This window comes from Eubalaena glacialis, chromosome 17 (assembly GCF_028564815.1).
Source record: "Eubalaena glacialis isolate mEubGla1 chromosome 17, mEubGla1.1.hap2.+ XY, whole genome shotgun sequence".
In the NCBI taxonomy this organism is placed as follows: Eukaryota; Metazoa; Chordata; class Mammalia; order Artiodactyla; family Balaenidae; genus Eubalaena; species Eubalaena glacialis.
Genome location: NC_083732.1, coordinates 60,693,464 through 60,707,949, shown reverse-complemented (window position 1 = coordinate 60,707,949; position 14,486 = coordinate 60,693,464). Strand labels below are relative to the sequence as shown.

Below are 14,486 nucleotides of genomic sequence, written 5' to 3'. Positions count from 1 at the left end.
TTCCTTCTACTTCCGCCTGCTCTCATTTTGCCTGTGATAAGTAGTTTGTGTGTGTGTGTGTGTGTGTGTGTGTGTATAGGGATGTTTCTTAAGTTAACTCTACCTTGTCCTTTGTAGCTTGGCTCAAATTTTTTAAAGTCTTCTTTAATCTCCCCAAGTAGATCAGCTTCCAGTGTTATTTGTTCTCACAGTATCCAATAATTTTTCTTTATAACATTTATTACAGTTTAATTATATATTTATTTATTTGACTAACGTCCATTTCTCCACTGGATCATAAGTGTTACGAAGGTAGATTCTGTGCTCTTTTCTCATCATTGTATCATTTGTGCCTATTAAGATATTTGCTGAATAAATGTAAGTCAGCCAGGACTCAAGGCAGGTAATAGAAGTACGAACAGGTGAGCATTTGGGGAAAAAAGATGAAATACTTGCAATCAGAATACAGTAAGGTGAGTTTCATAATTAAGGTAAAATATTGGCCCAGCGTAGTCTACTTATGTATTTCCTGTTGGAGCAGAAATTAATTCTAGGTCACTGGCAGCCCTGAACTATAAGTTTCTCTCTACATAGAAGGGAAGGAGGAGTGGGAGGCAGAGATCACGCTTGGCAGATTTAAAATTACAGAAGCAGGACTTCCCTGGTGGCGCAGTGGTTAAGAATCTGCCGGGGTTCGAGCCCTGGTCTGGGAAGATCCCACATGCCACGGAGCACTAAGCCCGTGCGCCACGACTACTGAGCCCGCGTGCCACAACTACTGAGGCCTGCGTGCCTAGAGCCTGAGCTCTGCAACAAGAGAAGCCACCGCAGTGAGAAGCCCGTGCACCACCACGAAGAGTAGCCCCCGCTCGCCACAACTAGAGAAGGCCCATGCGCAGCAATGAAGACCCAACGCAGCCAAAAAATAAAAAAATAAAAATAAAAAAAGGAAACATAAAATTATGGAAGCAGCTAAGGGAGTAGATCTTAAAAGTTCTTATAACAAGAAGAACAGTTGTAACTATGAGGTGATGGATGTGTTAAGTAAACTTATTTTGATAATCATTTTACAATAAATTCATATATCAAATCATTATGTTGTGTACCTTAAACTTATACAATATCATATGCCAATTACATCTCAATAAAGCTGGAAAAAAGTAAAATAGAGTTATGGAAGCTTCCAATGCCCTAGTGGAAAAAACACTGTTCTTTAAATAGGAAACCTTGTTTCTGTTCCAGATATGATCACTGTTTTATTCGGTACTCTTGGGAGAGGTGTGGTATAGCATTAGAGAAGTCACCATTTGCACTTACATTTATTTCCATAATTATTTTATGGGATAATAAAAACATTCTCTTTATTTCTTAATGTGTGGTAAAAAATGAACGAGGTGATAGAGGTAGAGCATTTTAAAAAGCACACACTTTATAAAGTGTACTTAATATTTGCCCAGAAAACAGGAAATCTTTCAATTTTATGATTTCTCTGTTCTTTTTATTTATAATTACAAGGAAGAGGTACCTAAAAGAAAAGAGTGTGGTATGAAGAGCTCTATCTCCTCTGGCCACTGTATTCTGAGTTCTGTAAGGGCAGGGGCCTTGTCTGTTATACTCACTGTTTATCCTCTGCACACAGTGCCTAGTAGGGGCCCAGAAATTGTTTTTGAAATGAAAAATTTAGTGAATTGTCCTGAAGGCCTTGGTAATTAGTGTTCTGTGATTTTTTTGCCTTGTTGGCATTCTGCAGAAAAGAACAATCTGAGGCAGAACTCTTGATGTTTGTTTATTTTTCTTATATTTCAGCTGTGGCAGAAGTAAAACTTCGAGATGATCAGTATACACTGGAACACATGCATGCTTTTGGAATGTATAATTACCTACACTGTGATTCATGGTATCAAGACAGTGTCTACTACGTTGATAACCTTGGAAGAATTATGAATTTAACAGTGATGCTGGTAAGAAAAAAATTTGTACTACTAGGATTTTCCAATAAGTTTGTTACTTAATTTTCTCTTTTCATCTAATGTCTAGAGAATTGAGGTACACATACCTTTAATATATGGAATCCTATCATCAGTTTATGTAAGGCTTCATTTTGTTTAATTCAATTTTAATTTTTCCCCTTATTCCTGTTACTTAAATTTACTTATTCCCCTCCACTCTTACCAACAGGCAACTACTCTGATGTGTTTTATATCTCAATATTGATGTAACTGCTTTTTCTATGTGAGTAGTTAATCCTGACTATGACAGTGGATTTATCTGTTTTTTCCTTTTAGTTAATTTTTGCTTTATGTATTTTTAAGTATGTTAATTGGGTGCAGACATTTTATCAATAGGATTGTTTTGTCTGCTATGCAACGTCCTTTTAGCATTATAAAATATCCCTCTTTATCTCTGGGCTCTGGAAATAATTTGTCTTGAAGTCTTCTGATATTAATATAGCTGTCCTGGCTTTTTTTTGTTGTTTAATTAGTATTTGTCTTTTTCTTTCCTTTTTCTTTGAGTTTGTCACTGTTGTTATTTTTAAAGTGTGTCTCTTGTAAAGAACATATAGTTGGGTCTTGGTTTTTATCCAGAATGACAATCTTTGTCCTTTAATTGGCTTAGTACATTTATATTTAATGTAATTACTGATATGGTTGGGTTTACGTTACCGTTTGCTAATTCTTTCCATTTTGTCCCATCTGCTCTTTGTTCCTTTGTGTCTCTCTTCCTACCTGTTTTTTTAATTCATCACAGTTTTTCTTTTTAAAAATTTTTTTTCTTAAAATTCCACTTAATTTTCTCTTTTGGCTTTTTATTTAAACCTGTTTGTATTATTATTATTTTTAATGGTTAATGTAGAGATTGTAGTACTCATCCTTAATTTATCCTACTTTGCCTCTAATTAATGTTATTCCACTTTTAAAAAATGTAAAAATCTTATGATATTATAATTCCTTTTACTTCCTTTTCCATCCTCTGAGCTATTGTCATACATTTTATACTTCTTCATATGTTGTAAGCTCCACAATACATTGTTAATGTATTTGCTTTAAGTAATCAGTGGTTTGTCAATAGCTTCCTGACTACTCACTGCTCCTTCCAGCTTTCCTTTGTGTTGCATCTACAGAATAATCTATCCAGTTTCCTTGTTTAGTCTTATCACTTCTCATTTAAATTCCTTAAATATTTCCTTTATGACAAAATCCACACTTTTTCATATGTAATTTTAGAATAGGTAATGCATTCATGTGATTTAAAAAACAAGAAATTTAAAAAGGTGTTTAGTAAAGTCTCTCTGACCCCAGTTTTATCTGTCCTGTGTTCAGTACCCCTTTTCCCTCCGTAACTTCTTTTTATTAGTTTCTTGTATATTCTTCCAGAGGTGGGGTTTTTTGTGTGTGTGTGTTTGTTTGATTTTGATTTTCCTGGCAAGTATAAGCATAAAGTGATATATTTGTTTAAAAAATACAAACTCCTCACCTTGGCAAATGCAGCTTATAACGCCCTTTTCTCCAGCCTTGTCTTTCACCACTTTGTACACTACATTCTAACAATACTAAACTCTTGCAGTTAGTGAAACGTGCCCTGTATCCTTTTCCCTCCAGCCCTTTTCCCACATAATTTACTCTACCTGAAACATTCTCTCTTACTTGTGTGTCGGGCTGCTTCCCAGTCTTAACTTGAGTTTCAGCTAACCATTTCATCTAGGAAGCTTGCCCTGACGTCCTCCCTTTGTTCCCCCAGGGATATTCAAACCATTGGCTCTCAGATCTGCATGGACTTTGAATTCCTGCTAGGCCAGGGGTTGGCAAACTTCTTCTGCACGGGGCCAGATAATAAATGTTATAGGGTTTATGGACCAGACAGTCTTATGTCACAGCTGCTCAGTTTTGCTGTAGTAATGTGAAAACAGCAATTCACAATATGTAAACAATGAGTGTGGCTGTGTTCCAATAAAACTTTATTTGCAAAAACAACATGCTAATTTGGCTCATGGGCTATTGTTTGCCAACACTTGGTCTAGGCTGTGGGTCTTTCTTTTATTTCTATAATCCTAGTAGCCAGCAGAAGGCTTAATCAGTATGTTTATACAATGGATAACAGTTGTTTAAAGCTTGTTCTTAGTCTTTGGAGTTGCCTTTACATTCTTGATAGGATCTTTTTATTCTTCAGGTACAAGTATGAGTCTGGTTTGTTGAGATAATTTTACTGAATGAGAAAGATTTATTTTTCTTCAACAAACATTTATTGAATACTGCTGCATGCTTTGTAGCCACACACACAAATAAATTGATAACGTCACAGCGGAAGTAAGGATAGGATGCAGAAGTAGTATGGAGGAGGAAATAGTTTACTACTATGCATGGCTAGGAGAAGGATGCGGATAGGGTCACATTTTAGAGCCAGATGCTTGGTTTTATCAGTTCACTCATTGATAATCATGATTTGGGATACTAATTCCAACTTAAATCAAAAGATTGGAAATCTAGAATTAAAGTTCATGATTGCATTTGAAATACTGTAGATAAGCAGTGTGGACTGGTCAGTATATTTTTCTTCTATTGCAAAGTTTCCATAGGAAATAAAATAATTTTATTTTATCTTATTTTATTTATTTATTTTTTTTGAGGAGACTATTTACAGCTTTCTTTTTTTTTAATTTTTGAATTTTATTTTATTTATTTTTTTATACAGCAGGTTCTTATTACTCATCAGTTTTATACACATCAGTGTATACATGTCAGTCCCAATCGCCCAATTCATCACACCCCCACCCCCACCCCCCCACGGCTTTCCCCCCTTGGTGTCCATACGTTTGTTCTCTACATCTGTGTCTCAACTTCTGCCCTGCAAACCAGTTCATCTGTACCATTTTTCTAGGTTCCACATATGTGCGTTAATATACGATATTTGTTTTTCTCTTTCTGACTTGCTTCACTCTGTATGACAGTCTCTAGATCCATCCACGTCTCAACAAATGACCCAGTTTTGTTCCTTTTTATGGCTGAGTAATATTCCATTGTATATATATGTACCACATCTTCTTCATCCATTTGTCTGTCGATGGGCATTTAGGTTGCTGGCATTACCTGGCTATTGTAAATAGTGCTGCAGTGAACATTGGGGTGCATGTGTCTTTTTGAATTATGCTTTTCTCAGGGTATATGCCCAGTAGTGGGATTGCTGGATCACATGGTAATTCTATATTTAGTTTTTTAAGGAACCTCCATACTGTTCTCCATAGTGGCTGTATCAATTTACATTCCCACCAGCAGTGCAAGTGGGTTCCCTTTTCTCCACACCCTCTCCAGCATTTGTTGTTTGTAGATTTTCTGATGATGCCCATTCTAACTGGTGTGAGGTGATACCTCATTGTAGTTTTGATTTGCATTTCTCTAATAATTAATGATGTTGAGCAGCTTTTCATGTGCTTCTTGGCCATCTGTATGTCTTCTTTGGAGAAATGTCTATTTAGGTCTTCTGCCCATTTTTGGATTGGGTTGTTTGTTTCTTTAATATTGAGCTGCATGAGCTGTTTATGTATTTTGGAGATTAATCTTTTGTCCGTTGATTCGTTTGCAAATATTTTCTCCCATTCTGAGGGTTGTCTTTTCGTCTTGTTTATGGTTTCCTTTGCTGTGCAAAAGTTTTGAAGTTTCATTAGGTCCCATTTGTTTATTTTTATTTTTATTTCCATTACTCTAGGAGGTGGATCAAAAAAGATCTTGCTGTGAATTATGTCAAAGAGTGTTCTTCCTATGTTTTCCTGTAAGAGTTTTATAGTGTCCGGTCTTATATTTAGGTCTCTGATCGATTTTGAGTTTATTTTTGTGTATGGTGTTAGGGAGTGTCCTAATTTCATTCTTTTACATGTAGCTGTCCAGTTTTCCCAGCACCACTTATTGAAGAGACTGTCTTTTCTCCCTTGTATATCCTTGCCTCCTTTGTCATAGATTAGTTGACCATAGGTGCGTGGGTTTATCTCTGGGCTTTCTATCTTGTTCCATTGATCTACGTTTCTACTTTTGTGCCAGTACCATATTGTCTTGATTACTGTAGCTTTGTAGTATAGTCTGAAGTCAGGGAGTCTGATTCCTCCAGCTCCGTTTTTTTCCCTCAAGACTGCTTTGGCTATTCGGTGTCTTTTGTGTCTCCATACAAATTTTAAGATTATTTGTTCTAGTTCCGTAAAAAATGCCATTGGTAATTTGATAGGGATTGCATTGGATCTGTAGATTGCTTTGGGTAGTATAGTCATTTTCACAATATTGATTCTTCCAATCCAGGAACATGGTATATCTCTCCATCTGTTGGTATCATCTTTAATTTCTTTCATCAGTGTCTTATACTCTTCTGCATACAGGTCTTCTGTCTCCCTAGGTAAGTTTATTCCTAGGTATTTTATTCTTTTTGTTGCAATGGTAAATGGGAGTGTTTCCTTAATTTCTCTTTCAGGTTTTTCATCATTAGTGTATAGGAATGCAAGAGATTTCTGTGCCTTAATTTTGTATCCTTCAACTTTACCAAATTCATTGATTAGCTCTAGTAGTTTTCTGGTGGCATCTTTAGGATTCTCTATATGTAGTATCATGTCATCTGCAAACAGTGACAGTTTTACTTCTTCTTTTCCAATTTTATTCCTTTTATTTCTTTTTCTTCTCTGATTGCCATGGCTAGGACTTCCAAAACTATGTTGAATAATAGAGGTGAGAGTGGACATCCTTGTCTTGTTCTTGATCTTAGAGGAAACGCTTTCAGTTTTTCACCATTGAGAATGATGTTTGCTGTGGGTTTGTCGTATATGGCCTTTATTATGTTGAGGCAGGTTCCCTCTATGCCCACTTTCTGGAGAGTTTTTATCATAAATGGGTATTGAATTTTGTCAAAAGCTTTTTCTGCATCTATTGAGATGATCATATGGTTTTTCTTCTTCAATTTGTTGATATGCTGTATCACATTGATTGATTTGCGTATATTGAAGAATCCTTGCATCCCTGGGATAAATCCCACTTGATCATGGTGTATGATCCTTTTAATGTGTTGTTGCATTCTGTTTGCTAGTCTTTTGTTGAGGATTTTTGCATCTATATTCATCAGTGACATTGGTCTGTAAGTTTCTTTTTTTGTAGTATCTTTGTCTGGTTTTGGTATCAGGGTGATGGTGGCCTCATAGAATGTGTTTGGGAGTGTTCCTTCCTCTGCAATTTTTTGGAAGAGTTTGAGAAGGATGGGTGTTAGCTCTTCTCTAAATGTTTGATAGAATTCACCTGTGAAGCCATTGTTTGTTGGAAGATTTTTAATCACAGTTCCAATTTCATTACTTGTGATTGGTCTGTTCATATTTTCTATTTCTTCCTGGTTCAGTCTTGGAAGGTTATACCTTTCTAAGAATTTGTCCATTTCTTCCAGGTTGTCCATTTTATTGTCATAGAGTTGCTTGTAGTAGTCTCTTAGGATGCTTTGTATTTCTGCGGTGTCTGTTGTAACTTCTCCTTTTTCATTTCTAATCTTATTGATTTGAGTCCTCTCCCTCTTTTTCTTGATGAGTCTGGCTAATGGTTTATCAATTTTGTTTATCGTCTCAAAGAACCAGCTTTTAGTTTTATTGATCTTTGCTATTGTTTTCTTTGTTTCTATTTCATTTATTTCCGCTCTGATCTTTATGATTTCTTTCCTTCTGCTAACTTTGGGTTTTGTTTGTTCGTCTTTCCCTAGTTCCTTTAGGTGTAAGGTTAGATTGTTCATCTGAGATTTTTCTTGTTTCTTGAGGTAGGCTTGTATAGGTATAAACTTCCCTCTTAGAACTGCTTTTGCTGCATCCCATGGGTTTTGGATCGTCGTGTTTTCATTGTCATTTGTCTCTAGGTGTTTTTTGATTTCCTCTTTGATTTCTTCAGTCATCTCTTGGTTATTTAATAACGTATTGTTTAGCCTCCATGTCTTTGTGTTTTTTACCTTTTTTTCACTGTAATTCATTTCTAATCTCATAGTGTTGTTGTCAGAAAAGATGCTTGATATGATTTCAATTTTCTTAAATTTACTGAGGCTTGATTTGTGAACCAAGATGTGATCTATCCTGGAGAATGTTCTGTGCGCCCTTGAGAAGAAAGTGTAATCTGCTGTTTTTGGATGGAATGTCCTATAAATATCAATTAAATCTATGTGGTCTATTGTGTCATTTAAAGCTTCTGTTTCCTTATTTATTTTCATTCTGGATGATCTGTCCATTGGTGTAAGTGAGGTGTTAAAGTCCCCCACTATTATTGTGTTACTGTCGATTTCCTCTTTTATAGCTGTTAGCAGTTGCCTTAGGTATTGAGGTGCTCCTATGTTGGGTGCATGTATATTTATAATTGTTATATCTTCTTCTTGGATTGATCCCTTAATCATTAAGTAGTGTCCTTCCTTGTCTCTTGTAACATTCTTTATTTTAAAGTCTATTTTATCTGATACGAGTATTGCTACTCCAGCTTTCTTTTGATTTCCATTTGCATGGAATATCTTTTTCTATCCCCTCACTTTCAGTCTGTATGTGTCCCTAGGTCTGAAGTGGGTCTCTTGTAGACAGCATATATATGGGTCTTGTTTTTGTATCCATTCAGCAAGCCTGTGTTTTTTGGTTGGAGCATTTAATCCATTCACGTTTAAAGTAATTATCGGTATGTATGTTCCTATGACCATTTTCTTAATTGTTTTGGGTTTGTTTTTGTAGGTCCTTTTCTTCTCTTGTGTTTCCCACTTAGAGAAGTTCCTTTAGCATTTGTTGTAGAGCTGGTTTGGTGGTGCTGAATTCTCTTAGCTTTTGCTTGTCTGTAAAGCTTTTGATTTCTCCATTGAATCTGAATGAGATTCTTGCTGGGTAGAGTAATCTTGGTTGTAGTTTCTTCCCTTTCATCACTTTATCATGCCACTCCCTTCTGGCTTGTAGAGTTTCTGCTGAGAAATCAGCTGTTAACCTTATGGGAGTTCCCTTGTATGTTATTTGTCGTTTTCCCCTTGCTGCTTTCAGTAATTTTTCTTTGCCTTTAATTTTTGCCAATTTGATTACTATGTGTCTTGGCGTGTTTCTCCTTGGGTTTATCCTGTATGGGACTCTCTGCGCTTCCTGGACTTGGGTGGCTATTTCCTTTCCTATGTTAGGGAAGTTTTCGACTATAATCTCTTCAAATATTTTCTGTGGTCCTTTCTCTTTCTCTTCTCCTTCTGGGACCTCTATAATGCGAATGTTATTGCATTTAATGTTGTCCCAGAGGTCTCTTAGGCTGTCTTCATTTCCTTTCATTCTTTTTTCTTTATTCTGTTCTGCAGCAGTGAATTCCACCATTCTGTCTTCCAGGTCACTTATCCGTTCTTCTGCCTCAGTTACTCTGCTATTGATTCCTTCTAGTGTAGTTTTCGTTTCAGTTATTGTATTGTTCATCTCTGTTTGTTTGTTCTTTAATTCTTCTAGGTCTTTGTTAAACATTTCTTGCATGTTCTCTATCTTTGCCTCCATTCCTTTTCCGAGGTCCTGGATCATCTTCACTATCATTATTCTGAATTCTTTTTCTGGAAGGTTGCCTATCTCCACTTCATTTAGTTGTTTTTCTGGGGTTTTATCTTGTTCCTTCATCTGGTACATAGCTCTCTGCCTTTTTATCTTGTCTATCTTTCTGTGAATGTGGTTTTTGTTCCACAGGCTGCAGGATTATAGTTCTTCTTGCTTCTGCTGTCTGCCCTCTGGTGGGTGAGGCTATCTCAAAATAATTTTATTTGATAGCTTACTTGACATGAATCAGAGCAAAGACTAATATGTCTTTGATTCCTTTTCCTGTCCTATTTTCTAGCTTCTGTGGACACCTTAGAATAATTTGTTATAGTTCCTTATTTGGTTTAGTCTCTCTTTGCCTGTCTGTTGACTCATTAAAGACACTATATACACATACACTCTATATACACTATATACTGGATAGTGTATGCACACAGCCAGATGCCCTACAGACATACATGTGTGCTATATTGCCCATACATGATCATACACATCCATACTCTGCATATGCATAGTTAGCATTTTATTGTGTCTTTTAAATTTAAGGGCTTTTACTTTTTTTTTAAGATTCTGTTATATTTTGTTTAGAAAGACAAATCTAAAATCTGGATATTCTTTAAGAATATTGACTTATGGAACCTAACTCAGTCACATAGTCTAATTTAATACTATTCATTCGACATTCAAAATGTTTATTGAATACCTGCTATATGTTATGCATTATTGTAGGCACTGGGAATGCTGCAGTATACAAAGTAAAGTCTCTTCCAGTTTATTAATTTACAGTAGAATATGAACAGCTTCCTCCCTCTCTTCCCCAGTTTGAACTTGACATTGAAATAACAACCTCTTTTGTATGTTTGTACATGTTCAAAACAATGTACATCTTCCTAAATACAGTGTACATTTAAATTTGTTTAGTTTCCTGGTAAAATTGGAAAGTTTTTTTTTTTTTTCCTCTTAGAATGCAATAAGGAAACCATAATTTAGTATGCATGACTTCTGGGAAAGTTTCTACAAGGTGCATTCTTTCCTAGTTCTCAGTTGTCATTCTCATCCCTGAATTCTTTTAGCACTTCACATGTATTCTCTTTTTAGCCATTGGATTACAAAGTCCTTGAATTATTTAGTCGAAAAGACATAATACACACTCTAAAAATAGTTTATTAGATCCTCTATCGAAAAGACCTACCATATACCTATATATACCTTGTTTTTTTCCCCAACTGTTAAGTGACAACTGTATGTTTGAGTGAGAATCCCCTGACCTGAATGTTAGTTTTTGTAAGTTATATCTCCTGGGCTGGCAGGTGTCCTCAGAGAGGAGTCCTCTGGTTTCTTGTCTGAGAAGTATTAAGGCCTGATTGTGGCTTTCTGGGATCCAAAGGAAAGAAAAGAGTTTGTAGTCTCATCTTTTAATATGTGGGCATTTGCTGATTCCTCTGTTTTCTTTCAGTGGTGTCCTTTACCCCTGTACTTAGCTAAGCCTGATGGCCAGTCAGTTTAGTTAAAACTTTCATTAGAGAAATCTCCAGGTTTTTGCTAGAGTGGGTAGTTTTTTTTGTTGGGGAGAATTGGCTTTTTTTTTTTTTTTTTTTTTACCCAAGAACATGGTATGTCCTTTCATTTATTTAGATCTTCTTTTATGTCCTTAAGTAAGATTTTTATAGTTTTCCCTTGATCTTATGCTTATTAAGTTTATTCTTGAATATTTTATGGTTTCTGCCTCTCATTAATAGAATATAGTTTTTTCTGTTTTCTTTCCTAGATGCTTATTGATAAATACTGTTTGTTGTATAAGCAGTCACCTTATTTGACAATTCAGTAATTTTTACCTACTCCCATTTAGGTTTTCAAAGTACATAGACAGTTCCATCCTTAGCAAAAGGAAATGGTTTTATCTCTCCTTTTCTAGTATTTATGAAAGTAGAAATAACATTCCTGTTTCATTTCATTTTTGTCTTATTGATATTAGTAGATAGAACCTCTGAGACAATGCTGAATAATAATGTGGACTGCAAGTATCCCTGTTTAGCTTTTGATTTTAATTGTAATGGCTTTTAAATTTACTTAAGAGAATACTTGTTGTCAGTTTTAGATAAATAGCTTTTATTGTTCTAAAGTTGCTTCTTTGAGTTTCTGTTTCTATTTAATGTTTTTATTATGCCTGCTGAATTTTATTGCATGCCTTTTCAGAACCCACCTATTGTTAATGATTGTGTGCCTTTTATTAATTTATCAGTGTAGTGAATTAAATTGATACATTGTAGTTTTAAAATTCCTTAATTTTGTAATTCCTTAAGTTCCTGGAATAAATTATTTTTGGTTAGAGTGTGTTATTTTGATACATTATTGGTTTCTATTTGCTGACATTTGTAATATTTGTATTTGTTTTCACAAGTTATATTGGTTTTTGATTTTGATTTTGTTGATATCTGTCAGATTTTGATTAAAGTTTTGCTGGCTTCCTTGAATTGGAGAGCTTTCTGGAACTGGAATAGTTTCAGATTGGAATAATCTGTTATTATTTTTCTGATCAGCAACAAAGGAAATTGACTTGCTCTTTGAACTGTGTTGGGGGCAGGTGGAGAGTATTGGCTGCTAGATACTCATTGACTTTTTTAAAAGCAGAAAACAGTTCTAATATACATTTTATTGTCTGATTTTTTTTTTTTTTTTTTGAGTCAAAGGCACACATGCACAAATCCCAGAGAGGTTCTTTTCTTGTGACTGATTTACAAAAATGGCCATCCATGTTAATCTGGGCTAAACACTATTGTGGTCAAGATGAAGGCTATATAGGGCCCAAGAAAGGAAATCCACAAGTTGCTTGACCGTTAGATTTTGTCAGGAGCCAGCAGGTGGCAGCAGTTCAACACACAGGTTTATAGAGGCATTATACTTCTGAGTCAGTCTAACTTGTGGTTTACTATTGTTAATTTTAGAGAAATGTCAATTGGGAGGAAGTACAGTTAGCAAGTAGAATATTCCTTAGGAAAGAAAAAAAATTGTGTTTTAAAATTTGGTTCTTTATTATTTTGTCTTTATGATATTAGGGCTTATTTTAAAGTAATGCATTCTGTTTCTTAATATTTAGGGGATTAATTCTGTCCTAATTTATTTTTCCGTTTATCTGAAAAACTCATGTTTTTGCTACTAAAGAAGAGCGTCATCTTGTGATGCCTCTTTAAATTGCATGTAAAGATCGAGAGGAGAGTTACTGGATTCCATTTGAAGCACGCATTTGTGAGGTTGCTTGTTAGTCCAGCTCAGTTGCATGCCAGTATGTTCTTATCTAGACCTGAATCTAGCTTATTTTCTACAGCTGAATTTATTAATAGGGAGCCAGTAATTTACCTGGTTAAAGAAAAACAAGTGGAGTAAGTTCTTGGAACTGTGTGTGCTTAATGCATTATTGACAGCTTTGTGGTACATAAAGACGTTACTCAGTCAAATTGCAATTAATTTAAAACACCCTTCCTTAAAGCTTTAGTTAAAAAAAAAAAAAAAAGAGTGGGGGCAGAAGAAGGAAAAAGGAAGACTTTTTTTTTTCTTCCAAATAAAGTTAATAGTTATTAGTGATAAAAGCCTTTCTCCAGAAGAAGATCACTCCCTTTTAAAAGGGCAAATTTTTAAATGTCAATGTCTAATAATACTAGTAAATGGCATCCTTATTTAATTTAGCTTGACCAGTTTTTTAAACTTGAGTAGTGTTTTCTGTAAATGTACATGTATTAGAAAAATGCTTTGTTAGTTCAGAGCTTGTCTCCTTGTAGCTGTAACTAAGAGATCCCCAAATGGTTTTGAGACGTTTTCATAAATATGTACAGTTTATGAAAACAGTACTTATTTACTGTTTAGTGTCATTTATATACAATATGTGGACATTGAGATTTTTGTATTATGTTTTGTTGACTCAGGAATCTAATTAAAATACTGCGTAATATATTAGCCTGAAAGAAAAACTGAATATGGTAGTTTCATTCATATTAGGGTTTTTTTTTTTTTGGCAGGGTGGGGAGTTATTCTGTAAGTTGCATTGAGTTCTGGGGTATCATTTGTTTAGAAAAACTTGAGAAGTGGTTTCTTCTCAAGAAAGTGTGGAATATAGGAAAGACCAACTTTCGGAGTGTGGTCAACCAAGATTTGAATATTGGCTCTGCCATTTTCTAGCAGTGGAATTCCAGGCAAATTATTTAATCTTTTTGAACAGAGTTCTTTATCTTCTTAAAGTGGGATAATAATTTCAACTTCATAGGGTTTGGAAATAATTAAATGAGATGGCAAAAAGTCAAAGCACTTATTTAATACAATACTGTACATTGTAGTCATTCAATAAGTGCTCCGTTTATCAATGAAATTTTAATTCTTTTGCAATTCACCTGTGAAATGTTAGAATGATTTTCAACAGCTTTGAACATAGTTACGTTAATTTATTTTTTGACTGGAGGAAGAAAATGATTGGGTGGGACCAGGACATTATAGATGCTAATTACATAAAGCTTTATTATTAGGACACTGTAAAACTGTTAATGAAGGTTATTCAGAAATAATTTAGTACTCTAATTTACACAAGAAAATATTTTATTGGTACAGTCCATTTAAAATTAAAATGTACTCTGATAATTAGGTTTCAAAAATCAGGAACATTTAGGTTCTTTCACATAGACTATCATATAACTTTGAGATACTGTATGTTTTTTTTTGCATTTTAGTTTAATTAATTTTGGCTTCACATTTATAAACTTGAATATCTTAATCATTCTACTAGATATTGTACTCATTTATCTGATAATTAGATGCCTAGCAATCTCAGTTATGTGGAACCTTGTATTTAAAAGAAGATGGCTTAAAACCACCTTTATAATTGAATATGAAATGAAGAATAGTGGCTTCCTAACAATGCTTCCCTAGATTAGACATAGTGAAGAGCATATAGTGGAAGAGACCACTAGAAACTTTTACTTTGAAACAACTATTCTGA

The 14,486-nt window shown here is 34.7% G+C and overlaps 1 protein-coding gene across 2 annotated transcripts in view; it reads left to right on the top strand.

The window, feature by feature from the left end:
• The window catches only part of NUDCD1 (NudC domain containing 1), an 80,336-nt gene that overhangs the window by 9,554 nt on the left and 56,296 nt on the right, over positions 1–14,486 (top strand). For both annotated transcript variants that reach the window (XM_061171460.1, XM_061171459.1), the window contains exon 2: positions 1,786–1,940. In XM_061171460.1, the coding sequence (XP_061027443.1) occupies positions 1,786–1,940 (155 nt within the window). The remainder of the gene's footprint in view (positions 1–1,785; positions 1,941–14,486) is intronic.